Raw genomic sequence first — 27,397 nt, forward strand, 5'->3', positions numbered from 1 at the left:
GAATGTTGTTTTTCAGGTGTTAATTACAACAGACCCACAGAGTTGGGATTTTTAACAGCTTTCTTTTTTATGTTAAAGTGCTCAACTACCATGTACAAAATAGTTGCACAGGCAAGCATTGCAGACAATTGTGCTAACATTCTTTCCCTCACTTCCAATTTTCTCTTGTAATTTGAATGGTAGTCAATTTCCTTTTTGTTTCTCATTTGGACAGGGATAACACAAGACTACTGTTTGACTCCTACTCTACCCAACACCCTAAATTTACGTGGCACAGTGGTTAGCACCGCAGCCTCACAGCTCCAGGGACCCGGGTTCGATTCTGGGTACTGCCTGTGTGGAGTTTGCAAGTTCGCCCTGTGTCTGCGTGGGTTTTTGCCAGGTGCTCCGGTTTCCTCCCACATCCAAAGACTTGCAGGTGATAGGTAAATTGGTCGTTGTAAATTGCCCCTAGTGTAGGGAGGTGATAGGGAATATGGGATTACTGTAGGGTTAGTATAAAAATGGGTGGTTGTTGGTCGGCACAGACTCGGTGGGCCGAAGGACCTGTTTCAGTGCTGTATCTCTAAATAAAAAAATTAATAAAAAAAAATAAATAAAATAAAAAAAATGTAAGAGATGTAATTTTACTTTAAGTATATATTCAATAGTTAACAGTAAATTTAATTGTTTGCCTCTAGGTTCCATTCACTGACCATTTTTAGCTTTGCCATGATGATGTGTGTAAACAGATCAAATAATAGATCAATAGCAGATCAAATGGAACTCTTGACCTGACTCTGGATTCCAACACCTTGTTGTTTCAGACTTAAACAACAGGTCTCAAACTGCAGTGTGAAGAGTTGTGAGCAGTTTGGGTGCCAAAGAGCAAAGTTAAAAAAAAGGGCAAGAGAATAAGGTCTACGATGGTTCCCCAACTGGGTTACCCCTGCTGTGAACCAAGTTAAAACATATTTCTGGTGTCTACAGGTGTCTAAGGAAAAATTTCTAGGGCTGTAGGGGAAGAGCAGGGGTGTGGGACTAATTGGACAGTTCTTCCAAAGAGCCAGCACAGGTATGATGGGCCAAATGGCCTTCTTTTGCGCTCTAAGATTCTATTCAAAATGAATTAAAGCATTTGAGCTCTTGTGACATCATTCAAATGTCACTTTGGCACATGGTAACAAACTGCCACTGACTCAAATCAGGCTTTAGCAGCGCCTGTATCACTCAACCTTCTAAACCCCCAATTAAACTTAGGAGAAACTGTTCAGAGTTCAATGGACGGCATATGAATACGTCGTGCAGTTCAAACTGGCAAAGATTGTCTTTCACCATAACGACAATCCACTGTATTCCACGTTCAATACTCCATATTGCAGCCTACGGGTATTCACATGGATGCCAGTTGTTTCAAAATGCTTTGAGTGTATTTGCAGTTGAGCTTTGCAAACCTGAAATGGAATATTTCCTCATTCTGTTCCTTCCTGAACAACTTCAGAACAATGCAACCTCTAGTAACAATTTAGCAACGCTATCATTTTTCAAATCTCTGAAGGAACTTAAACGAAACATAAGTTTAACAGAAAATATAAAATGTGTGTTAACTCAGAGCAATGTCTTACTGCATGCAGGCTGCAAAGTGCCCTGGGTATTCTGAATGCATTCAAGCTCTGGGACATACACATCTGAACATAGATATTCATTCCAGAAGCAGTCTCTCATACATACAGTTCACTGCTATTAATTCAATGTTTTATTCCCCCCACTATGAAATCTTGCAGTATCCAACTATTTGAAATAAGCAACTAACATTACACAGGAAATTGGGAATTGGGAATTTAGAGCTCAAATGAATTAAGGTAATTTGAATTAAGCAACTTTGATTTAAAAATGGACAATACTTTCATGAGCTTTTTCCAAATCTATTCTAGCTCTTCATTTCAAGGAGATAAATGTAACTGAATCACATTTATTACGCCCAACTTTCAAGTGTTCTACACCAGGTTTTCAAGATAAATTGCTGTGCAGCCTCATGCAACTCACGGTGGATGAACACTTCTCACCTCTATTCGCAGTATTTCCCAAAACAAGTAAAAATACCCAAATCAGAACTTGTGTTTGCATTCTGTTTCTGCAGAAAAAATATTGGAGTAACACATGACACTACCATTTCAAAATTTTGAAATCCCAGCACCTTCATAATCCTTCACTATCCAGCCTCGGGCCTTCCTGATCATTAAGTGCATTACCCACTAAACCCCAGGGAAAGCTACAATTGATCAGTTCAAACCACAGATGGTGGCTCAGCAGATATTGTTGTGAGTTAGCCTTCTCAATTGTTTTTCACTTTGTGGACCGATCTCCAGCCACACAAAAAAAATTCAGCTCCCTGCCACAACAGTACTGTGAACATTTTGCACACTTAAAACCATAGAAAAGTTACAGCACAGAAGGAGGCCATTCAGCTCATTGTGTCAGTGCCGGCTGAAAAACCTAGCCACCCAATCTAATCCCACCTTCCAGCACCTGGTCCGTAGCCTTGCAGGTTACAGTACTTCAGGTGCATGTCCAGGTACCTTTTAAAGGAGTTGAGGGTTTCTGCCTCCACCACCGATCCGGGTAGTGAATTTCAGACACCAACCACCCTCTAAATGAAATGTTTTTCATGTCCCCTCTAATCCTTCTACCAATCACCTGAAATCTGTGCCCCCGGTAACTGACCTCTCCGCTAGGAGAAACAGGTCCTTCCTGTCTACTCTATCTAGGCCCTTCGTAATGTTGTACACCTCAATTAAGTCATCCCTTCGCCTCCTCTGTTCTAAGGAAAACAACCCTAGCCAATCCAATCTATCCTCATAGCTGTAACTTTCAAGCCCTGACAACATTCTTGTAAATCTCCTCTGTACTCTCTCCAGAGGAATTATCTTCCTCCTGTAATGTGGTGACCAGAACTGTACGAAATACTCTAGCTGTGGCCTAACCAGCATTTTAAACAGTTCCAGCATTACATCCCTGCTTTTGTATTCTATACACATAGAGTTATACAGCACAGAAACAGGTCCTTCAGCCCATCGTGTCCGTGCCGGCCATCAAGCACCTAACTATTCTAATCCCATTTTCCAGCACTTGGCCCATAGCCTTGTATGCTATGGCATTTAAGGCGGCCACCCTTCCAGTGGCGCTGCTGGGACTAAGGTGCTGCCAGTCCTCTGATTGGCTGGCACCTCTTGGGGAGGGTGGGACTTCCTGTCTCAGAGGGGCGGAGGTCCCGGAGACCAATTAAGGGCCTGGACCATGCAAAATTAGCTTCCAGGCCTGGTGGAGTTAGATATGCCTTCTTCACCACTCTATCTACCTGTCCTGCCACCTTCAGGGACCTGTGGTCATGCACTCCAAGGTCTCTCACTTGCTCTACCCCTCTCAATATCCTCCCGTTTATTATGTAGTCCCTTGCTTTGTTTGCCCTCCCAAAATGCATTACCTCACACTTCCCGGGATTGAATTCCATTTGCCACTTTTCCACCCACTCAACCAAACCATTGATATAATTCTGGAGTCCACAGCTATCCTCTTCATTAACTACACAGCTAATTTTTGTGTCATCACCAAATTTCCCAATCATGCCTCCCATATTCAAGTCCAAATTATTAACATATACCACAAACAGCAAGGGACCCAACAATGAGCCCTGCGGAACACCACTGAACCGCTTTCCATTCGCAAAAACATCGATCAACCACTACCCTTGTTACCTGTCACTGAGCCAATTTTGGATCCAACTTGCCACATTCCCCTGTATCCCATGGGCCTTCATCTTTCTGACCAGTTTGCCATGTGGCACCATGTCAAATGTCTTACTAAAATCCATGTAGACAACATCCACTGCACTACCCTCATCAATCCTCCTTGTTAGTTCCTCAAAAAATTCAGTCAAGTTAGTAAGACACGACCTTCCCTTAACAAATCCATGCTGACTATCACTGATTAATCTGTCTTTCTAAATGACAGCTTATCCTGTCTCAGAATCAATTCTAATAATTTACCAAGCACCGAGGTCAGATTGACAAGCCTATAACTATTTGGCCTATCACTTGCACCCTTTTAAACAATGGTACAACGTTCGCAGACCTCCAAACCTCTGGTACCACACCTGTATCGAGTGAGGATTTGAAGATAATCCTCAGAGAATCTGCTATTTTCTCCCTGGCTTCCTTTAACAGGCTGGGATACAATCCATCCAGCCCTGGCGATTTATCCACTTTCAAGGATATCAAACCCTCTAGTATTTCCTCTCTCATTATGCTTATCTAATATTTCACACTCCTCTTTTACTACAACGTCTGCATCATCCCTCTCCTTTGTGAAGACAGGGACAAAAAACTCATTAAGAACCCTGCCCACATCTTCTGCATCCATGCACAACTTCCCTTTCCTTAGTTATCCTCTCGCCCTTAATGCACTGATAAAACATCTTTGGTTTTCCTTGATTTTACCTGCTAATAATTTTTCATATCCTCTCTGCTTTCCCCCAACTTCCTTTTTTACTTCACCCTTGCACTTTCTATACTCCTTTTGGCTTTCTAAAGTTTTTTGTGAATGTTTTTGCGACGACAGTGCTTCTGATATGTCTTCCTTTTTCCTCAACCGAGAATATCCCCCCAACTGTGGTTAACAGCGCACTCAACCGTGTCCTGCCCATTTCCCACACCTCTACCCTCACCCCTTCCCCTCCCTCCCAGAACTGCGACAGGGTTCCGCTTGTCCTCACTTTCCACCCCACCAGCCTCCAGATCCAAAAGGATCATGCTCCCACACATCCAGCGTGATGCCACTACCAAATGCATCTTCCCCTCCCTTCCCGTCAGCATTCCGAAGGATTGTTCCCTCCACGACACCCTGGTCCACTCCTCCATGACCCCCACCACCTCATCCCCTTCCCACGGCACCTTCCCCTGCAATTGCAGGAGGTGTAATACCTGCCCATTTACCTCCTCTCCTCACTATCCTAGGTCTCAAACACTCCTTTCAGGTGAAGCAGCGACTTACTTGTATTTCTTTCTTTTTAGTATACTGTATTCGCTGCTCACAATGTGGTCTCCTCTACATTGGGGAGACCAAACACAGAGTGGGTAACCGCTTTGCGGAACACCTCCGCTCAGTCCGTAAGCAGGACCCCAAGCTTCCGGTTGCTGGCCATTTCAACACCCCAGCCTCCCTGCTCACATCTCTGTCCTGGGATTGCTGTAGTGTTCCAGCGAACATCAACGCAAGCTCGAGGAACAGCATCTCATTTACCAATTAGGCATGCTACAGCCTGCCGGACTGAATACTGAATTCAATAATTTCAGAGCATGACGGGCCCCCCCTATTTATGTTTAGTTTTTTATTTCTTTATTCGGTTATTTTATTTTAGGTTTTTTAGTGTGTTTAGTTTGTTTCTACTGTGCCTACCCACTGTTTCTGCTTTTTAATTTTTTTTTAATGTTTGTGCTTGGAGTGCTTTGTGCTTTACAGTCTATTCACACCCTCTCTGTACTAACACTTTGTCTTTCAGCAAACCCTTAATATACCGTTTGTCTTTGTTCCATGACCTTCTGCTCAGTTATTCTCTGTGTCCTTGTCCTATCAACACCTCTTTTGTTATCTCTTGAAACCCCCCACCCCCCCCCACTTTACTTGCTTAAGAGCTTTTACATTTCTAATATCTGCAGTTCTGAAGAGGGGTCACTGACCTGAACGTCAACTCTGCTTCTCTCCCTACAGATGCTGCCAGACCTGCTGAGTATTTCCAGCATTTCTTGTTTTTATTTCAGATTTCCAGCATCTGCAGTATTTTGCTTTTATATATTATAAATTTTCTTTGTCTGCTTTATCTTACCCCGTAGGCTTCTAGATAACCAGGGAACTCCAGATTTGGCCATACCACCCTTTATCTTTGCGGGGACATGTCCACACTGTGCCTGTAGAATCTCACTTTTGAATGCCTCCCACTGGTTTGCCACAGATTTTTCTTCAAGTAGCTGTATTCAGTCCACTTTCACCAGATCACCTGTCAGCTTCGTAAAATTTGCCTTCCCCCAATTTAAAACTTTTACGCTCGTTTTATCTTTGTCCTTTTCCATGATTATGCTAAAATTAACTGTATTATGGTCACTTCTACATGGAAACACAAGGCAGAGAAAGGCTGTGGACACAATGTGTAATGACACTACATGAATTCAAGACGACTGGTTTACAATTCCAATCCACATAGTGACGAGTAATCTTTGCTCCAAGTTTGCGAAGCGTATGTGCACTGCAGAAACTAATGTCATTTCTGAAATAATTTTGTTCAGTTCAGAACATACAGCTAAGGTCCTTTTGTATCATTGAAATCCATATTCCATTTCAAAAGGTCAAAGGAAATAGAAGATAAAAAGACAGTATTCGCTCAGGTGAAGTGGATCTCTAAGCTGTATTTTCAGATAGCACCCAACTGAGAAAAGGCGAACTAACTACTCATGCTCAAGATCAAACATAGTGCAGCTGTCTTCCTTTACAGGTAACTAGCTCACATTAGTGTATGGATGAATGAACAGAAGGTGCATTAATATGCTAGTACAACATTAAATACAAATCTCATTTGAGATAGAAAAATTGCACTGCCAAAATTCCCAGATCAAGTATAAGAGGTGTGCAACAATTAATTTTAACAATTGCACTTTGAAATGCAGCAAAAGTTGCAGTATAAACCCTAGGAGAAATTAAAAGGAACACTCTAAATACTACACAATAGTTGGAATCTCACACAATACATTTGTATTGCAGGAATGCTTCCTTAGACAGAAACCTTTACCTTCACCTCCAATGGGGATCCAACCAATGGTCTAATTCAGAACTTCCAAAAAGTCAGAACAAAAGCAAGCAAGTGCAATTTAGGTGACAGGCAATCTTGGGTTTTGAACTCACAACCTTCTGGGATGGAAGCCAAGCAATCTAATTTTTCAAAGACAGGCTATCCACAAGTAGATACGGTTGCTGTTTTCAATGCACTGTAGAGCTCAAGCCCAGATTCCAATTTTATTGCAGTAAATTTCAGTTTTGCATTGACTTGTACGCAGCAATAAAAATAACCAATATTTTTGTCTACTCAATGTATTTTCTTAAAATACTTTTGTTGACATTACAGAGAAAACAAAGATTGACATCAAGTATAAGTGGCTCATAAAAGACACTGCTTGAAAAATTAAACCATCAAGAAGAAATTAACAAGAGTGACGATACAAAGATTAGGTAGGAAAGCAAGTTGTGAGGAGGACACAAAGAGTCTGCAAAGGGATATAGACAGGTTAAGTGAGTGGGAAAAATTTGGCAGGTGGAGTATATTGTGGGAAAATGTGAGGTTATCCACTTTAACAGGAAGAGTAAAAAAGCAAAATATTATTTAAATCGAGAAACACTGCAAAATGCTGTGCTACAGAGGGATCTGGTTGCCCTCGTACATGAAACACAAAAAGTTAGCAGGCAGGTACAGCAAGTAATTAGGAAGGCAGATGGAACGTTGGCCTTTATTGCAAAGGGGATGGAGTATAAAAGTAGGGAAGTCTTGCTACAACTGTACAGAGTGTTGATGAGACCACACCTAGGAGTATGGCGTCCAGTTTTGGTCTCCTTTCTTAAGGAGGGTTATGTCTGCAGTTCAGAGAATGTTCACTAGGCTGATTCCCGAGATGAATGGGTTGTCTTGAGGAAAGGTTGGGCCTATAATCCTTGGAGTTTAGATGAATGAGAGGTGATCTTATTGAAACATAATATTCTGAGGGGCCTTGACAGGGTAGATGCTGAGAGGATGTTTCTCTTTGTGGGGGAATCTAGAACTAGGGGACACAGAATCAAAATAGGTCGTCTCCCTTTTAAGAGAGAGATGAAGAGGAATTTCTTCGCTCAGAGGGTCGTTAATATGGGTGGTTGATGGTCGGCACAGACTCGGTGGGCCGAAGGGCCTGTTTCAGTGCTGTATCTCTAAAACTAAAAACTAAAACTTAATCTTTGGAATTTTCTAACCCAAAGAACAGTGCTGGTTGCGTCACTGAATATATTCAAGGCCAAGTTAGACAGATTTTTCATCTACAAGGATGTCAATGGGTTGGTGAGGGGGGGGGGGGGGGGTGCGTGGCTGGCAGGAAAGTGGAGTTAAGGCCACAAATCAGATCAGCCATGATCTTATTGAATGACAGAGCAGGCTTGAGGGGCCGAATGGCCTATTCCTGTTCCTCTTTCTTATGCTCGAATGTCTATGTTCTTAAATTATACAGTCACTTGCATTGGAAATTTACAGAGCTTTAAAAATCAAAAGGAAAGCATTTAGCAGGTGACCAATATGATTCTGTGCACGGACAACTACATTTTAAATGATTACATATTTCTTTTTCAAGTTTACACAATTGCAACACAATTTCTAAACAGATCTAAGAAAAACTAATAGTTACTGGTACCTGATAGTTGCTTTGACTGGGAGTTAGCCTTTGGTTGTTAGATGATGGAAGGCGGAGGTTGAACGTGTCCTCTGATGAAGCAGCATTATTATACAAAGTCATCGTTGTCCCTGGTGCTCGGAATTCTCCACTACGGTAGAATACACTTCCAGACACATCCCGCGCACCGACCTGTGGTGAACCAGCGCTAATGTTCCTTGCTGGCGTTGCGAGAGTTGTATTTGAGCACTCCATTTCTTTTGGGGCATTCAGTTCAGAAACTCTTGGATGATTCTTCAGCTCTGAACTCATCGATGCAAGCTCCTCCTCCCTTGCATACTCGTCAACATCTCCCGTTTCCATGGCAATGGAAAAGCATCCACTTTCCATCTGATGCAAGTTCCTAAATGCCTGGTCCCCTCTGCTTCTCGAGGACTGCTCACTGCCTGCCAGCGAGTATACATCACAGATCTGAAGAGAGCTGACAGCAGGGTCTCCTGTGTTTCGGTTAAACTTTGAATCAGATGAACAGCTGGATGTGCTTCTTGAGAAAGGAGGTTCAGAATTGAGCTTCCGTGGGCACTGAGACAGTTCTGCAATGGTTGAATTAAACTGCTGCTTTGGCCAACCACCAACTGACTTAGCTGCTGCTGACTGTACTCTATTTATTTCAGTCTGAACATAAGCAGGGCTGTAGTTTTTTGTACTGGAGGAGTAGACAGTGCTGGTGGGACTGTGAACATTTAATTGTCTCGATCCAGGAGTCATTTTCTCACAAATTGGAATTGCAGGGCTTTTAGAAACAGACTGTCTTTGACTAGTGGCATGCTGTTGTAATTCCATTTCTCTCACAGTTCTCCCAATTGGCCTATGTACAAGACCCTTAGGAATGTCACACCTGTGGCCATCCTTTTGGTGAGACGACCCATGTCCACTGCCAGAATGGGCAGAGGTAAACACACCCGTTACCATTGCATTTCTGCATGGTGATGTTAAAATGGTTTGCTGGCTCTGGGATGGAGAGACAAGGCCTGTATTTTTCACTGGTGTCTCAGACTTTCCCACCATATTGTTACCTGCTGGCCCTTGTGTCGGTGTATCATCCAAGCTGTATTTTGTAGAATTCAATTTCCTTCTTTTATTGCCAATCCAAGTCTGCAAAACAGATGCCATTAAGTGTGCAAAATGTAGACTTTTTAAACTTTACAATCAATTCAGAACATGTTCAAGTGAAAAGCTTAAAGCTCAGTGCAGCCTGCTAAAATAGAGAGGGGAGAAAGCAGCTAATCGTCATAACATGATTTTATAAATTTGTTATTAAAAAGGATTGCACTTACAAAAAACAAGTTTGTTGTAACTTGTAAAAAAGGATGGTTAAGAATTTCAATGCAAGTTCCATTTCTGAGGACCACATCCATTTTCACAATTACTGCCACCTTCATTTGGCATACTTGCAGCACCCAATGACTAAGCCAGAAACCTGCAATGCAAGATTATGATTCCAGAAATTTGAAGCCAGATTTGTATGTCAAAAATTGACCTAATGGATGTGTTTCCATAGCAAAAAGCGGTGAACAAAAAAGTGATCTTGGTGCAATTATCCAAAACACCCTTACAACAGAATCTTTTATGACAATTTGGATAATCAGGTGTCAATGCATTTTGAAAGAATTTGAGAAAATCAAAGCACTGGTAGTGGCACATTGGGCATAATGTGTGCAATTTCTGACCTTCCTTACCTCCAAAAGGATGATACATTGAAACTGGTACACTGAAGGAGCAATGGGGATGATTCAGGATTTAAACCCAAAGTTAGAAAAGGAAGGGACATTGGGGCATGGTTCAAGTCTTACCTAAAGATATGCTTAATGTAACTGTTATTGAACTGATCATGCTACTATGCCACATAAGCATTGAATGAGCAAGTTCCAACCAAACTGAACAATTCAAAGAACTCCCCTCTCTCCTCACCACCTGCTGCCTCTCCCCCAAACTAGCTGTCCTGAAAACTCCTGTTTAATCTAGAATCTAATTTCTAGAAAGTGAGTACAAAATGTATAGCTGCTTAAGAACTACTGTTCAGGTTACAGATGATAAAGCATCACCAAATATTGTATGAAATACTGGAGTCCAGTCTTAATGGTCACACTAAAATTCCATTGCTGCAGAAAACTGAGTGGATACAAATTTTAGATTGGATATCCCAGCGTTTTGCTAGATTACATGAGAGTCAGGAAGTGACGTCATGAGTTTTAATCTGCTGGCACCTTCTTTCTTGTGGTTATTCATTTCCTTCAAAAGATAAAATTGCAGGAGGCTGTGAAAATGCAAACCGTACATGGATTGGGGAAGAAGTGAACTCAGTCAAATTGCCTTTTCTCATCCATGTTCTTGAAACACAAGCCACATACAATTGTCATCATGAACTTTAAAACTGTGTGATGAAACTTATTAAAACCCTTTTGCATGGATTTTAAATGTGCTGTGGAAAATACGAGCGTACAAAACGGATCATCAGTCAATCGGCATCAAAACAATCAGCATGTGGCTCTGTTACAAGTTTTTAAGAAATCTATAAACAACCAACACTGAAACAGCAAAATGTAATCCAACAGTTAATAAAGAGAACCTGGATAAGGAAGTGTTAATTTCTTTTTAAACAATGCTACGTAACTCAAGAGTACAATGGCCGTCAAGAATTATATTACTAATACAAAAGCAAGATACTGCAGATGCTGGATATTTGTAGAAAAAGACAGAAAATGCTGGAAATACTCAGGTCAGGCAACAGCTGTGTAAAGAGAAACAGAGTTAATGTTTCAAGTTAACAACAAATAGTCATTGACCTGAAAGGCTGACTGTTTCTCTCTCCATAGATGTTGCCAGACTTGCGAGCATTTTCTGTTATATTATCCAAGTTTAGTTGAGCAGGAACAACGGCACAGATGTCATTTTGGATGTTCCAGCACAAAATTTGAATTAAAAAATGACAGTTGTGCTGCATTACTCCCTTACTAAGGATGCCCGCTTGCAATTCTTCCATCTCTCTCTCTGAACCACCATTTCTGCTACTACTAAAACACTTTTCACTCTGCAGTCAAAGTGCAGGCACATTTGAATTTTAAATTTAAAAAAAAAGGAAATGCTGGAAAAATGCAGCAAGTCAGAAGAGAAGATAAATTGAAGCTGCATTAGTTTAAAATTTCTAGCATTTTCTGATTTTATTTTTGACTTCAAGTATTCACTTTCTGGGTGTAAATTGTAAATACATTGGATTTTTGAACAAACTGATACCACTTTTAATGGAAAAATAATCATCAGAGTGAAAGAGAAACTGCTGCCATACACGGGTGGGTCAGTAACCAGCAGACACAGATTTAAAGGTAATTGGCAAAAGAACCAGAGAGAAGAGGAGACTTGTTTTATAAACATGGGGAGTTGATACGATATGGAACACACTGCTAAAAGATTGGTGGAAGCAGGTTCTTCAAAGTGAATTGGATATACATTTGAAAAAGAAAACATTTGCAAGGGCTATGGAGAATGGAGTAAAAGCAGGGGAGTGAGTCCAATTAGGTCTTTCAAAGAGCCGGCATAGGCAAGATGGGTCAAATGGGTCTCTCTCTGTTCTAGAACACTATGATTCAGGAAAGATTTAGTGAGGATTCAAGTTTTTTCACAGACAATACCAGATTTTCTCTTTCCCCTATTCCTTTCCAATTATCTATTGTTTAAAGGAAAATGTGCATGCCCCATATATCTTTCTTGAGCGATGGTCCATTTTAATCATGCGACCAATAACCTTATTGGTCACCCAGGTTGTCCTAGGCAGAGCCTCCCTCATCCTTCAAGCCCCTGACCCAAATTTTCTGCTTCATCAATGCGTGTTATAGCGAGAGAGATGTCAACCTGCTGCTTGTTCACAATAAAAAAAGAGGGACGAGTGCTGAACATTGACTCCAACCCCTCCATCTTGCACAATTTATTAATGCCATTGCTATGGTTATGCCTCAAAACTGAGCTTTTGTTAGACTCACTCAGTCCAGATCTGGGCTGGAATTCAATACTCTGGAATAGCTTTTCAACAATTGGCCTTTTGAGAATTTCTCACTTTTGTTGTTTTTCCAGATTCATTATTGCTCGGGGCAGCGCAAAACAAAACCAATCTTGTTGTTTTCTGCAAAAGTGCGTTTGCAAACATTATCGAACAAAGGAAAATATGGCTTTTGGTTCAGTTAGTTTACATTCATAATCTGGTGCAGGCCAGTGTAATTTTGATGCAGTTGACTATTCCCTAATCTTTCCCATTGTTGGCAGTAAAACTGAGCCATTTCACATAAAACTACTTTACCATGGAAAGCCACCAAGCAATACATTAAAAACAGTGATGTATGGCTGCCTAAAGATCCCAAAATTAAAAGCATTTACTTTCAGTTCTAGCACTGCAGAGGAGAGAAAGAGACATAGGACTGAACACTGGCCAGGCACCTGGATAATAAAAGCCACATTTTCGTGAACTTGTATTACAAAACAGATTAGATAATGTGGGATCCACCAGGCTTGAGGTCCAGTGGACAGCAGAGAATGCCAGCTGCTAATCCACAGGAAAGAGGGCGATAATGAGCTCTCCACCGGCTTTGCCTGGGTATCTGTCTGTTAAATTAAACCCATATATGAAAGTCTAACTTTAGTAACAAACTCCAACAGGCAACTGTAGCTTGAAATAAAAAGCTTCCAGCACCCACCTAACTGTTCATTAGCCATGGATGGCCAAATATAAAACGGTACATTCATGCCCCAAGCCTTGCAAATACAACAGAAAGCAAAACTCTAACCTACAAATTTGGGCATGCGATTCATTTTTAGGCCTGCATTTTATAGGCAAATGCCCAGAGTGAGTTTGATGTAGCACTTTAAAAAAAACTCCTCCTCCTCCCACCTCAAACTGCTTCTGAATGATACATATGCATGGAAGTTTCTTATGAAGCTTCCTGTACTTCTGAACACAAATCTGTACGTAGATGTATGTCTCATCAGAAAGCATTCACAGATCCAATAATCAGTTAGAGTTCTGAACATTTTAGGAGTTACAACATAACATTTTGCCTTTTGCGTTCACAAGGCTTGGTTTGGAATAGTTGTCCTGTCTGTGATAAGCATCTTGCAGAGGACAAAGTGTTACAATGGATACTACTCCATTATTTAATACTACTGGGATCCAGTATAAACCCAACATTTCCAATATGGCTGTGGAAAAATGTTATACTACTTACCCTGACTACATTAAAATCTAACCCCGTTTCACGTGCACACTGTATTATTAATCCAAAGCAATTTTTACTTTGATTTGTCATTCCACTGTCATAATAACGCTGCAATACTCGTTGCTGTTCCTCTGTGAATATAGAACGCAGATTCATCTATAAAAGAAAGTACAGTACTTTTTGTTATCACAATTTGAAATGTGTTAAAAAAGACTTGAAACCTATTAAAAAAAAAGTTATTTCAAGATACACAAGAAAACAACAGATTCTATTGTTGCATTTAAGGTAAACCTTGATCAGATTAATTCTGGGCAACACCAAGTTCTTATTAGTACATCATTATGTTTTTAGAAAGCTGAAGTTACCAACTTATCACACAAGTAAAATTGTTAAAACCAAAAGTTTCTGTCTGGTCAATCATCAACAGAGAGGCTTGTATCAGCTTTTTTAAACCCTCACGGAGGAAACTAGCAGTCTAAGCGCTGGAACCAGGAGGCATGGCCCTGGCTTCCCATGAAAAGATGCCTTCTAGAAGCATTAGTTTCCCAACAGATCGCTAAATTGGTGCGTCCAAAATTCTGCACAAGATAAAAATTTATAATTAATATCATGGTTAACAATGGGGAGGGGACTGTGGCACATTTTTGCTTTTGACCTCAGCCAGGCTTGGATGAAGGAAGATGCTATGGAGAAAATAAGAACCAACACGAAATGGAGAGTAAAAAAGAGACCAACTAACTTTTGTGCATTTTATTAGCACTGGCTATAATAATAGAAGCTGGCTGTCTGGCTACTTGCCATGATGCAGTGGTGTAAGGATTAAAAACAAGAAAAAAATTACTAAATAAAATGCCAAAAAAACTGCCAATGTTGGAAATCTGAAAAAAAGGGCCAGACCTTTACGCCCCCACCCACCAAAGAGCGGGATGGTGGCGGTGGGAGGTGGGCGTAAAATAGAGTGGGATGCTTGGGGGCCCTTCCCGACCCGCTCCGGCCTCCATTTTACGTGGGGCGATGGTGGAAAATGGCCCGCCCACCACAGGCCAATCAAGACCCTTAACTGGCTAATTGACAACCACTTAAGGGCATAACCCACCACAATGGTGATTTTACCCTTGGCCGGTCGGACGGCCCAGGACTGAGAAAAGCCGCCTGACAAAAGCATGCGGCCTCGACGGCCTGAGGGGGCCTTGCCCCTCCCCAATCAACCACCCTTGCCTCACTGGGGCCCAACCGATCAGACACGGCGAGGCCCCAAACACTTACATTTTCCCGGGACCATCCTTCCTCTTCATAACGCTGGGTTGCAGTCCCAGCAGTGGCCACCACACCCGGTGGCGCTGCTGGGACTAAGAACTGCCGGCCTGCTGATTGGCTGGCAGCTCCATGAGGTGGGACTTCTTGCCTCAATGAGGTGGAAGTCCTGCCTCAGACCTATTAAGGGCCTATTAAGGGACTAAAAAATCCAGACTGGATCCTCAGGGCAGGTGGAGGCGGGATCGCCACCAACTTTGTGGTAGGTGGATGGCCCCTGTCCGACCAGGGTAGAATTTAGCCCAAAAACAGAAAATGCTAGAAACATTCAGCAAGTCAGTCACAATCTGTGGAGAGAGCAGGTAAGTAAAAATTTCTGACAAAGGATCAACATCTGAAATGTTCCACTTTTATCTGCTGTGTTTCAAGCATTTTCTGAAAATTAAAATTAATTAAAGCTTAGAAAAATGTTGCTGACTACTTTGTTAATGCTAAAAAGAATCAAAGGTTTCACCATTCAACAATTTTAATACAACACACTTTGCATGTTACTTAAAATTATGTGTTTTTTGGTAATTATGATTTCCTTGGGTGGTGAAAGTAGTTGGATAGTAAAGAAAAAGAAATGTAGCTTCCCAAATAGCACATGGATTTCAGGCTACTCAAAGTGCACACTACTCTAAGCAGCTAGTGCTCTCCTCCTGAACTTATTATGCCTCCCCTCTGTCCCCCATCCCAAGATCTGAACAACTCTTCAATCTGCTTATTACAGAAGGATAGCTAGCACAGTCAACATCTGGATATCCTTTTGCACCCATTAAAAAAGACTTGTATTGGTTTAGCACTTTTCATGACCACAGGGCATTCTAAAGTGTCTTACACCAATGAAGTACTTTTGAAGTGTAGTCACTGTTGTAATATTGGAAACACGGCACCAATATGCACACAGCAATGTGTTAATGACTAGATAATCTGGGTTTTTTTAAAATGTTGATTGAGGGATAAATATTAGCCAGAACACTAGGGATAACTCCCTGCTCTTCTCTGAAATAGCGCCATGGGATTTTTACATCCACCTGAGGGGGCAGATGAGGCCTTGGTTTATCGTTTCATCTAAAAGACAGCACAGCACCCTCTCAGGGATGCACTAGAATATCAGCTTTAATTTTTGTGCCCAAGTTCTGGAGTGGGACTTGAACCCACAACCTCCTGACTCAGAGGTCAGAGTGCTGAGCTATGGCAAACACCTAATTAATTGAACTGAAATAGGAATTCTGTTCACTCAGTAGATCAGAATCAAAATGAAGACTAGAATGTATTACAGAAAGTATTGGTGTTGTACTATGCTCAGTGTGTGGATTGCCAAGCAAATCATGCTCTCCTAGAGAATAAAGGAAGACTGCTCTATTAAATGTGGCCAATAATTAAACCAACTATTTATGTAACAGATACTCATGGGTTGTTGTGGGAACACTGCATTAGTCTGTTCACCTAAACACCACTCATCTATAGCAAATGTACTCACACTTAGAAATGACATTCTAAAGTGTGAAGGACCAGTCAATGGCGGGGTAATAACTAAAATTTTATTTCAGATCTGCAGCTAGTTCATTGTGAAAGACACCTGGCAGACCGTTTTCCACAGAGGCAGAGGCAGAAGGAAGTAGGGTCAAAAGAGGGGAGGGTGCTGCCGATGGAAGGGATACAGGAAGTGTTTGGAGTTCTGTCTATCATCAAGGCCACTGCAGTAGAGAAACCACACGAGATGACAAGGTCAAGGACATGGTTGTAAATGTGTGTCGCTAAAAGAGTTTATATGGACAGAGGGGTTTGGGGAAGATAGAAGGGCAGTGAAATCAGAAGAATTGGGGTAAGCTAAGTTGATATGGAGATAGCAAATCATTAACAATGAGAAGTCAATCACTGCAGAAACTAAGGAGGAAGGAGATTTTGAGCTGGGGATGAAGCTAGTTAATGACAGTGAATGGGGATTTTAACGGAGATGCGAGAGAGGTGGAACAAAGTGGGGCTCGAAGATGCTAAAAAGTAGGTGAAGTTACTTGATCATGTGATGGACGAAAAGGGCCAGTAAGCACAGGGGTGATAGGTGAATGGACCTTGGTGCGAGTGAGGACACGGGCAAGAGTCTTGGATGTTCTCAAGTTTAGAGGGTAGAATGTGAATGCCCAGCCAGCAGTGTGCTACAACAGTCAAGTCCAGAGGTAATAAGGGCATGGAGGAGCGTTAAAATGCAGTTAAAAATTCCGCAGCTTCATAAGACATGGGTCCTGGAGCAGAAACAATAAATAGATGGATCTTCTCATGCAGCCCAAGTTTCTGACCAATTCTGAATGTGCCCTTATCAGCATTTGCAAAGGACAAACACCTCCTTATAATGGCCACGAGGGATGCCCAAATATTTCCCAAGCTAATATGGGTTCAAACGCATTTCAGGTGCCCTTATGGGACATAACCTTCAAAAAAATTGCCTCTGACTTTGCCCCTATTCTATGCCCCAAGAAACAGGCACAAGGCCCAATTTCGACCTTTGTTTGTTTAATCTGAAACTTTGTAGATAGCCTAAATTAGTAATGTATACTTCTAAACAAATGGCTAAAAAAAATCTAATTTGAAATGTTCACAAAAGCCAAATATAGCAGCTGAGTGTGTCCATACCAGACAATTTCCTGATGGTGACTAAGTTCAGCAGAGTGAAAGGGTTTGAAATTCAGAATTCGTAGACTCAGGTCATGGCAATATCAATCTGCTTAATTACGCCTTTGATGCACATGGAACAAGCCAGTGGTTGTCATTTGAGGACCCTGATGCGCTACTGTGCTTGCTGTAATATATTCAAATGACTTTGAGGAAACCTTGGCACAAGTTTTCAACAGGAAAATCAGGGTATAAGGGAGTGCAATTAGTAGTTTACGTCACATTTTGTGCTGTTCTAGGAAATCCTGGGTCATTAAGTCTTTTTCACAGAATCACAGAATAATACAGTGCAGAAGAGGCCCTTTGGCCCATCGAGTCTGCACCGATGCATTAAAGACACCTGACCTGTCTACCTAATCCCATTTGCCAGCACTTGGCCCATAGCCTTGAATGTTATGACGTGCCAAGTGCTCATCCAGGTACTTTTTAAAGGATGTGAGGCAACCCGCCTCTACCACCCTCCCAGGCAGTGCATTCCAGACCGTCATTACCCTCTGGGTAAAAAAGTTCTTCCTCAAATCCCCCTTAAACTTCCCGCCCCTCACCTTAAACTTGTGACCCCTCGTAACTGACCCTTCAACTAAGGGAAACAGCTGCTCCCTATCCACCCTGTCCATGCCCCTCATAAATCTTGTACATCTCGATCAGGTCACCCCTCAGTCTTCTCTGCTCCAGCGAAAACAACCCAAGCCTAACCAACCTCTCTTCATAGCTTAAATGTTCCATCCCAGGCAACATCCTGGTGAATCGCCTCTGCACCCCCTCCAGTGCAATCACATCCTTCCTATAATGTGGCGACCAGAATTGCACACAGTACTCCAGCTGTGGCCCTATCAAAGTTCTATACAACTCCAACATGATGTCCCTGCTTTTGTAATCTATGGCTCGATTGATAAAGGCAAGTGTCCCATATGCCTTTTTCACCACCCTATTAAACTGCCCTTCTGCCTTCAGAGATCTATGGACAAACACACCAAGGTCCCTTTGTTCCTCGGAACTTCCCAGTGTCAGGCCATTCATTGAATACTTCAGTGTCACATTACTCCTTCCAAAGTGTATCACCTCACACTTTTCAGGGTTAAATTCCATCTGCCACTTTTCTGTCCATTTGACCATCCCATCTATATCTTCCTGTAACCCAAGACACTCAACCTCACTGATAACCACTCGGCCAATCTTAGTGTCATCCGCGAACTTACTGATCCTACCCCCATTTTAGCTAAGAAAAATATGCTTGGACATGTTTAAATATTGATAGAGATTAACAAATCTATGGAATACTGCAGTACCAATCTTGCACAAATGGTGAAAACACTTCCATGGAATGCAAATACTGTGATCGAATGATGCTGTGAAAACTTTTTGAAAATTTCCGATTATCACCCTCCAGTGTCAGTGGGAAATGTTATCAAGCTTTATTTTCATACAAGTCACAAATGTAGTTATTTACTTCCTTCAGAAAATTTATGTTGCTATATTGCCAATTTGATTATGGATTTCTGCCAGCAGCGATGTAAATCTAACAAACAGTGTAACACCAAGCTGTACCAGTTCCTCTGGAATTTGAAACTCAGATTTGAGAATTGGTGAAAATAGAGACATGTTATCGAAGCTTTTCATCTTGCACTCATCAGGACACCACACAAGAATAACTAATGTAAGGGACAACAACTTATGCAACTTGTATAAGTTCTTGTTTTCCCTCACTGGTTATTTTTGTGTATTGTCCTGATGAGTTCAAGACACAAAACTTCAATAACATGTCTCTATTTTCAGCAATTCTCAAGTTCTGTAGTACCAAATTCAGATTTGTTGTGAAATGGCTGCCATTCCCCCACTACCAAATAATGTTTTGGCAAACACTGAATCAAATAGTTTTATAGAATAATATTCACAGGCTACTTCATATAGTATCTTCTTCACAAATAGTGCTGCAGACAAAGGACCAGATGAACATAGGAAGATAGGAACAGGAGGCCATTCAGCCCCTCGAGCCTGTCCCGCCATTCAATGAGATCATGGCTGATCCGCGGCCTAACTCCATATACCTGCCTTTGGCCCATGTCTCTTAATATCTTTGCTCAACAAAAATCTATCTATCTCAGATTTAAAATTAACAATTGTTCTAACTTCAACTGCTGTTTGTGGGAGCGAGTTCCAAACCTCTACCACACTTTGCATGAAGAAGTGATTCCTAACATCTCTCCTGAATGGTCTGGTCCTAATTTTTAGACGATGCCCCCCAGTTTTAGAATCTCCAACCAGTGGAAATAGTTTATCTTTATCTAGCTTGTCTTTTCCTGTTAATACCTTGAAGACTTCAATCAGATCACCCCTTAACCTTCTAAATTCTAGCGAAAACAGGCCTAATTTGTGTAATCTCTCCTCGTAACGTAACCTCTGTCGTCCAGGTATCATTCTCGTAAACCTAGGTTGCACTCCCTCCAAGGCCAATATATCCTTCCCAAGGTGTGGTGCCCAGAACTGCTCACAGTACTCCAAGTGGGATCTAACCAGGGTTTTGCACAGCTGCAGCATAACCTCTGTGTCTTCATACTCCAATCCTCTAGGCGAGCATTCCATTAGCCTTTTTGATTATTTTCTGCACTTACTTGTGGCATTTTAAAGATCTCTGCACCTGAACCCCCAAGTCTCTTTGGACATCCACTGTACTTAACCTCTTCCCATTTATAAAGAACCCTGCTCTATCCTTTTCTGGTCCAAAATGGATAATCTCACACTTGATAGGTAAATTGGCCATTATAAATTGCCCCTAGTATAGGTAGGTGGTAGGGGAATATAGGGACAGGTGGGGACATAATAAGAATATGGGATTAGTGTAGGATTAGTATAATTAGTATAATTAGTAGGATCAGAGACGCCATCTATGAGTCAGCTTTGACCACCTACGGCAAAAGTGCGAAGAGAAATGCAGACTGGTTTCAATCTCATAATGAAGAGCTGGAACCTGTCATAGCCGCTAAGCGCATTGCACTGTTGAACTACAAGAAAGCCCCCAGCAAGTTAACATCGGTAGCACTTAAAGCAGCCAGAAGCACTGCACAAAGAACAGCCAGGCGCTGCGCAAACGACTACTGGCAACACCTATGCAGTCATATTCAGCTGGCCTCAGACACCGGAAACATCAGAGGAATGTATGATGGCATTAAGAGAGCCCTTGGGCCAACCATCAAGAAGATCGCCCCCCTCAAATCTAAATCAGGGGACATAATCACTGACCAACGCAAACAAATGGACCGCTGGGTTGAGCACTACCTAGAACTGTACTCCAGGGAGAATGTTGTCACTGAGACTGCCCTCAATGCAGCCCAGCCTCTACCGGTCATGGATGAGCTGGACATACAGCCAACCAAATCGGAACTCAGTGATGCCATTGATTCTCTAGCCAGCGGAAAAGCCCCTGGGAAGGACAGCATTACCCCTGAAATAATCAAGAGTGCCAAGCCTGCTATACTCTCAGCACTACATGAACTGTTATGCCTGTGCTGGGACGAGGGAGCAGTACCTCAGGACATGCGCGATGCCAATATCATCACCCTCTATAAAAACAAAGGTGACCGCGGTGACTGTAACAACTACCGTGGAATCTCCCTGCTCAGCATAGTGGGGAAAGTCTTTGCTCGAGTCGCTCTAAACAGGCTCCAGAAGCTGGCCGAGCGCATCTACCCTGAGGCACAGTGTGGCTTTCGTGCAGAGAGATCGACTGTTGACATGCTGTTCTCCCTTCGTCAGATATAGGAGAAATGCCGCGAACAACAGCTGCCCCTCTACATTGCTTTCATTGATCTCACCAAAGCCTTTGACCTCGTCAGCAGACGTGGTCTTTTCAGACTACTAGAAAAGATTGGATGTCCACCAAAGCTACTAAGTATCATCACCTCATTCCATGACAATATGAAAGGCACAATTCAACATGGTGGCTCCTCATCAGACCCCTTTCCTATCCTGAGTGGCGTGAAACAGGGCTGTGTTCTCGCACCCACACTTTTTGGGATTTTCTTCTCCCTGCTGCTTTCACATGCGTTCAAGTCCACTGAAGAAGGAATTTCCCTCCACACAAGATCAGGGGGCAGGTTGTTCAACCTTGCCCGTCTAAGAGCGAAGTCCAAAGTACGGAAAGTCCTCATCAGGGAACTCCTCTTTGCTGATGATGCTGCTTTAACATCTCACACTGAAGAGTGCCTGCAGAGTCTCATCGACAGGTTTGCGGCTGCCTGCAATGAATTTGGCCTAACCATCAGCCTCAAGAAAACGAACATCATGGGGCAGGATGTCAGAAATGCTCCATCCATCAATATTGGCGACCACGCTCTGGAAGTGGTTCAAGAGTTCACCTACCTAGGCTCAACTATCACCAGCAACCTGTCTCTAGATGCAGAAATCAACAAGCGCATGGGAAAGGCTTCCACTGCTATGTCCAGACTGGCCAAGAGGGTGTGGGAAAATGGCGCACTGACACGGAACACAAAAGTCCGAGTGTATCAAGCCTGTGTCCTCAGTACCTTGCTCTATGACAGCGAGGCCTGGACAACGTATGTCAGCCAAGAGCGACGTCTCAATTCATTCCATCTTCGCTGCCTCCGGAGAATACTTGGCATCAGGTGGCTGTACCGTATCTCCAACACAGAAATCCTTGAGGCGGCCAACACCCCCAACTTATACACACTACTGAGTCAGCGGCGCTTGAGATGGCTTGGCCATGTGAGCCGCATGGAAGATGGCAGGATCCCCAAAGACACATTGTGCAGCGAGCTCGCCACTGGTATCAGACCCACCGGCCGTCCATGTCCCCGCTTTAAAGACGTCTGCAAACGCGACATGAAGTCCTGTGACATTGATCACAAGTCGTGGGAGTCAGTTGCCAGCGTTCGCCAGAGCTGGCGGGCAGCCATAAAGGCGTGGCTAAAGTGTGGCGAGTCGAAGAGACTTAGCAGTTGGCAGGAAAAAAGACAGAGGTGCAAGGGAACAGCCAACTGTGTAACAGCCCCGACAATCAAATTTTTCTGCAGCACCTGTGGAAGAGCCTGTCACTCTAGAATTGGCCTTTATAGCCACTCCAGGCGCTGCTCCACACACCACTGACCACCTCCAGGCGCTTACCCATTGTCTCCCGAGATAAGGAGGCCAAAGAAAGTATAAATGGGTGGTTGATGGTCGGCACAGACTCGGTGGGCCCAAGGGCCTGTTTCAGTGCTGTATCTCTAAATAAAAATAAATAAATAAATAAATAACTTGCCCGCATTGAAATCCATCTGCCACAGTTTTGCCCACTCACCTAGTCTGTCAATATCTCTTGGCAATTTTATGCTATCATCTAGACTGCCTACAATGTCGCCTAACTTTGTATCATCAGCAAATTTGGATATGTGACTTACTATGCCATCATCCAAGTCGTTAATGAATAATGTGAATAATTGAGGCCCCAACACAGATCCCTGCGAGACACCACTAGTCACATCCTGCCAATCAGAGTACTTACCCATTATCCCCTCTCTCTGTCGCCTACCACTCAACCAACTTTCTAACCATGTCAATAATTTGCCCTCAACTCCATGGGCTTCTACCTTAGTTAACAGTGTCTTATGTGGGACTTTATCAAATGCCTTCTGGAAGTCCATATAAATAACATCCATAGACATTCCCCTGTCCACTACCTTAGTCACCTCTTCAAAAAATTCAATGAGATTTGTCAGGCATGACCTTCCTGTCATGAATCCATGCTGGCTGTCCTTGATTACCTGAAATAGTTCTAGGTGTTCAGTCACCCTATCCTTCATTATAGACTCCAGCAACTTGCCCACCACAGATGTCAGGCTAACTGGTCTGACATTTGAAGAATGAGATTAGTTTTAATGACCCCCACAAAACCACTGATGAACACAATTGTTTGGACAAAGGCATCTTCCTGTAAAGGTCTTGGGATAAGATGCTCAGCTGAGATAACTGGGCTAACTTGTCTGTAATTTCCTTGGTTCCCCCTTTCACCCTTCTTAAAAAGTGGAGTGACATGTGCAACTTTCCAATCCAGAGGGACCACTCCTGAACCTTGGGAACTCTGAAAGACTATAGTTAGGGCATCTACAATGTGCTCCCCTACTTCCTTTAACATCCTCGGATGGAAACCGTCAGGTCCTGGGGATTTCTCACTCTTTAGTTCCATTAATTTCCTTGTTACTGATGATTTACTTACATTAATTGTATTAAGTCCCTGTCCCCTATCAGCTATTAATTTTTTCGGGACTTCCGGCAAGTTATCCTCCTTTTCAACTGTAAATACTGAGGCAAAGTAATTGTTCAACATGTCGGCCATTTCCCCATTATCAATGACAATATCTCCATTTTCAGCTTTTAGTGGGCCTACATTGCTCTTAACCACCCACTTTCCCTTTATGTAACTATAAAATTTCTTATTGATTTTGATGTCCCTTGCAAGTTTTTTTTTGAACACAAGGAATAATAGCACACAAAGGATAATAGACCCTTAAATCACACCAAGGAACTGTGTGGCATATTTAACCCTTTGCTTCAGTCTGGGATCTACAGTGATTCATTTACAGTTGGCTAAAAAAAATTCAATATTGCTGCTTGCAACTGAATCACAGAATTGTGGGGAAAATCACATCACTATCTCATCCAAATTGGGAATTGATCAATGAGTTTGAGCTAGAGATGGACCTAGAGAGGTTTGCTGCTCATTACCAAGTCTGCCCAATGCAAACAGGCTTGCTCTTAGTGGGGGCATAATCAAATTCCACTCTGTAGGTTCTTTACATGCAGATGTTAGAACAGTCGTTATAGCTTGGAATACCTCTTCTGAACTATATTGTACAATAAAACATGAAAGTATTTGGCTCAACCATTGCTTATCTTAAGATCTTAGAAACAATATTTTAAGTTCCACTTTTTCTGCAATTCATTTTGAGGCCCAGCATTTTTCATTGAATTGATACAACAATCACCATGGCAAATTAACATAAAGAGCATCTTTTACAGCTCATATTCTCTTCGAGAAATTTTCATAGCCCAAGCTCCATGGAGTACCATGCGGATGAATGCTGAAGCTCAACTTGAATTGCTTTTAAGGAATTATATTTCAGTAGGCATTTCTGTACCTATCAGTGGCTATATTTCTCAACAGGTTGTTAAAGCTCCACCTTAGTATATGGTACCTTTGCAACTGAGAAAAGAGAATGACCTCAAAACTAAGAAGTTTTCCAAATATACGTCAACCGTACAATTCTCAAATCCCATTACCATATAAAATGATTACAGCACAGAAGGAGGCCATTCAGCCTGCCAAGTCCATGATGGCTCTCTGCAACAGCAATTTAACTAATCCCACTCCCCTGCCCTTACCCCATAGCCCTGCAAATTCGTTTCCCCTTCAGGTACTTATCCAACTCCATTTTGAAAGCCATGATTAAACCTGCCTCCAACACCCTTTCAGGGTGTGCATTCCAGATCGTAATTACTTGCTGTGTAAAAGTAATCAAGTCGCGAGTAGATTTATAAACACTGGAACAAGACAGATGCAGTAAGTATTGAATAGCAGATGCATTAGACCCTGTAACGGACAGTCCTATCCACTCTCATTTGTACAGCCCACAACTTAACTCACCTAACCATCTTCCTGAACGCACTGCTGTTTTTAAACCACTTCGCCCCCTTATGTTCTTTTCTTTCCTTTATCCCATTAAATATCTTCATGTTTCACATCATCGATGCAAGGTTAAGGTCTGCCATTATGAATCAAGTTACTGCAATTTGGATAGTCCAAATCAATTGAAGTCAGCATCCGTAGCTGAAACCAAGAAAGCAAAAATGGAATTTATACACATCCCTCCTATTAAGCGATGAAATTTAGCTTGCTTATGCCATTTCTACACCATTCAAATCAGAATTCAAGAAAAACTATAACAAATAACAAATGATCAGAATGAAGATGCTCACGGCTTCATTTGTTTTGAATTCGAATACTCCTATATAAACTAGTCTGGAGCAGGAACACAGTGGAACTTTACAAAAGACGTTTGGAAGCCAGCTCAATAGTGTATTACAATTAGATGTTGGCGCTATACCCGAGGTCATAAATAGACTGGATTGTTGCAAGGTGGCAACACAGTGGGTTCAAATGGCTTCAAACCACATGCAGAAATTTCAGAAATTGTACATTTACCAACTCCATCCAGCTTAAGAGTTTTACACCCTTGAAACATACTCTACCACAAAATATTCAAACATACGTAGTTGTATCATGGGTGTTATTCAATTTTATTTTGCTCGTGGCTGATGTCATAGAAGATGGAATGTATTTGTACTGAATTTGAATTTTACTTCTTTGCGTAATGCAACATGTGAACAACATTTTCCTCATTAAACCAAAAAAGTTGGTTATCTTCCAAAATATGCAACTGTTGGTCTTGCGCACACACACAGGTGCGCACGCTCATTCGCGTTTGCTGACTTCTGAGTTCCAATAAAATGAAATCACTAATTAAAAATAATTTAACCCAGCAGCCTGAACAGAGAACCCAAGTGCGAAATGAACAAATGCAGGACCAGCTGAAGTCCCCAAGGTCCTGCTTGCAGAACCTGTACTTTTGGTGTCAGGTTTCTGTCTGCATGTCTATAGCCTGAATTGCGAGAGGATTCACATTGTACTCTAGAGCTGCCTTTATACTGCACAAAAGCCCACGTCAGAACCAGCAGCTCCTGATGAACAGATTTGCACAACTGATAGAAACCCCAGTAAACAAGTTGGATTTATCAAGACCTTTCTTTTTTTAAACTGGTCTTGAGATCCAGGCACAGCAATCCTAATGTAAAGGTGGCATATTTAAAATGGCTGTTTTTTAAAAAAATCGATAATTATTTAAAGCCAGTGGTCACCACGTCTGCTCCAAGGTATAAACGGCACAGATATGGCAGATAACACATCCAAAGGAACTAGCTCTCTGTTAGAAATGAAGTAAGAAAGAGGATTTGTTTCGAAAACCACTACACAAGAAGCATTTTTCTCAGCTCAGTTTTCTTTGACTGACATGGCTGCACTCCAGCATTGTGAAAAGACAACTGATTCAGCACAATTAGCCTGTGGGTCTGACGTCATTTTTTAAAAATAGCTATTTGTCAGGGACACCTGTGAGGTTAAATAAGTGAGATCCTGCAGTTTGTCGAAAGATATACAACTGTTAAGATTGATTACTTTCAACTTGAAAAGCGACTTGGGGTAAGTCACAGTCTGTCTACAAGGTCGGTTTAAAAAGGAAGCTTGTTCAATGGTGCATGAATACAAATCAGCCAATATAAATGATGAACGCTCAAGTGATTTACAGTCTAAATTAGTCAATGTAATACATGACTGCTTCCTGACTCAGTGCACAGGGAAGCCTTGGAAGGCGCTGCATATCTAACTTAGCAATGGTAAGTGATGTAGAAAACATCCAGGGAAGCCACAACCTCTTTTGAGGAGGGGAGCTAAGACAGCATAATAATTGAGTTTTAACATGGTCGGCAGCCAAATACACAATTTTAAAGTTACTGAGCTAGTAACCTAGAGGCCTGGACTAATAATCCAGAGAACATGAGTTCAAATCCCACCATAGTGGTCTGAGAATTTGAATTCATTTTTTTAAATCTGGAAATAAAAGCAGCTGCTGACAATAAAAGTGACCATGAAACTGTCTAATCGTCATAAAAATCCAACTG

At 42.0% G+C, this 27,397-nt stretch overlaps 1 protein-coding gene across 10 annotated transcripts in view; it reads right to left on the reverse strand.

Moving 5' to 3' along the window:
- hdx (highly divergent homeobox) overlaps positions 1–27,397 on the reverse strand; it is a 133,774-nt gene that overhangs the window by 82,059 nt on the left and 24,318 nt on the right. For 7 of the 10 annotated variants that reach the window (XM_068047792.1, XM_068047791.1, XM_068047788.1 and 4 more), the window contains 2 exons: positions 13,709–13,855; positions 8,457–9,590 (listed from right to left, as the gene is read on the reverse strand). In XM_068047792.1, coding sequence (XP_067903893.1) covers positions 8,457–9,590; positions 13,709–13,855 — 1,281 coding nt within the window. Of the gene's footprint in view, positions 1–8,456; positions 9,591–13,708; positions 13,858–25,307; positions 25,491–27,397 lie in introns of those variants that run through there. The other 3 variants (XM_068047787.1, XM_068047790.1, XM_068047789.1) reach the window with 3 other exon arrangements.

This window comes from Heterodontus francisci, chromosome 15 (assembly GCF_036365525.1).
Source record: "Heterodontus francisci isolate sHetFra1 chromosome 15, sHetFra1.hap1, whole genome shotgun sequence".
Classification (NCBI taxonomy): domain Eukaryota; kingdom Metazoa; phylum Chordata; class Chondrichthyes; order Heterodontiformes; family Heterodontidae; genus Heterodontus; species Heterodontus francisci.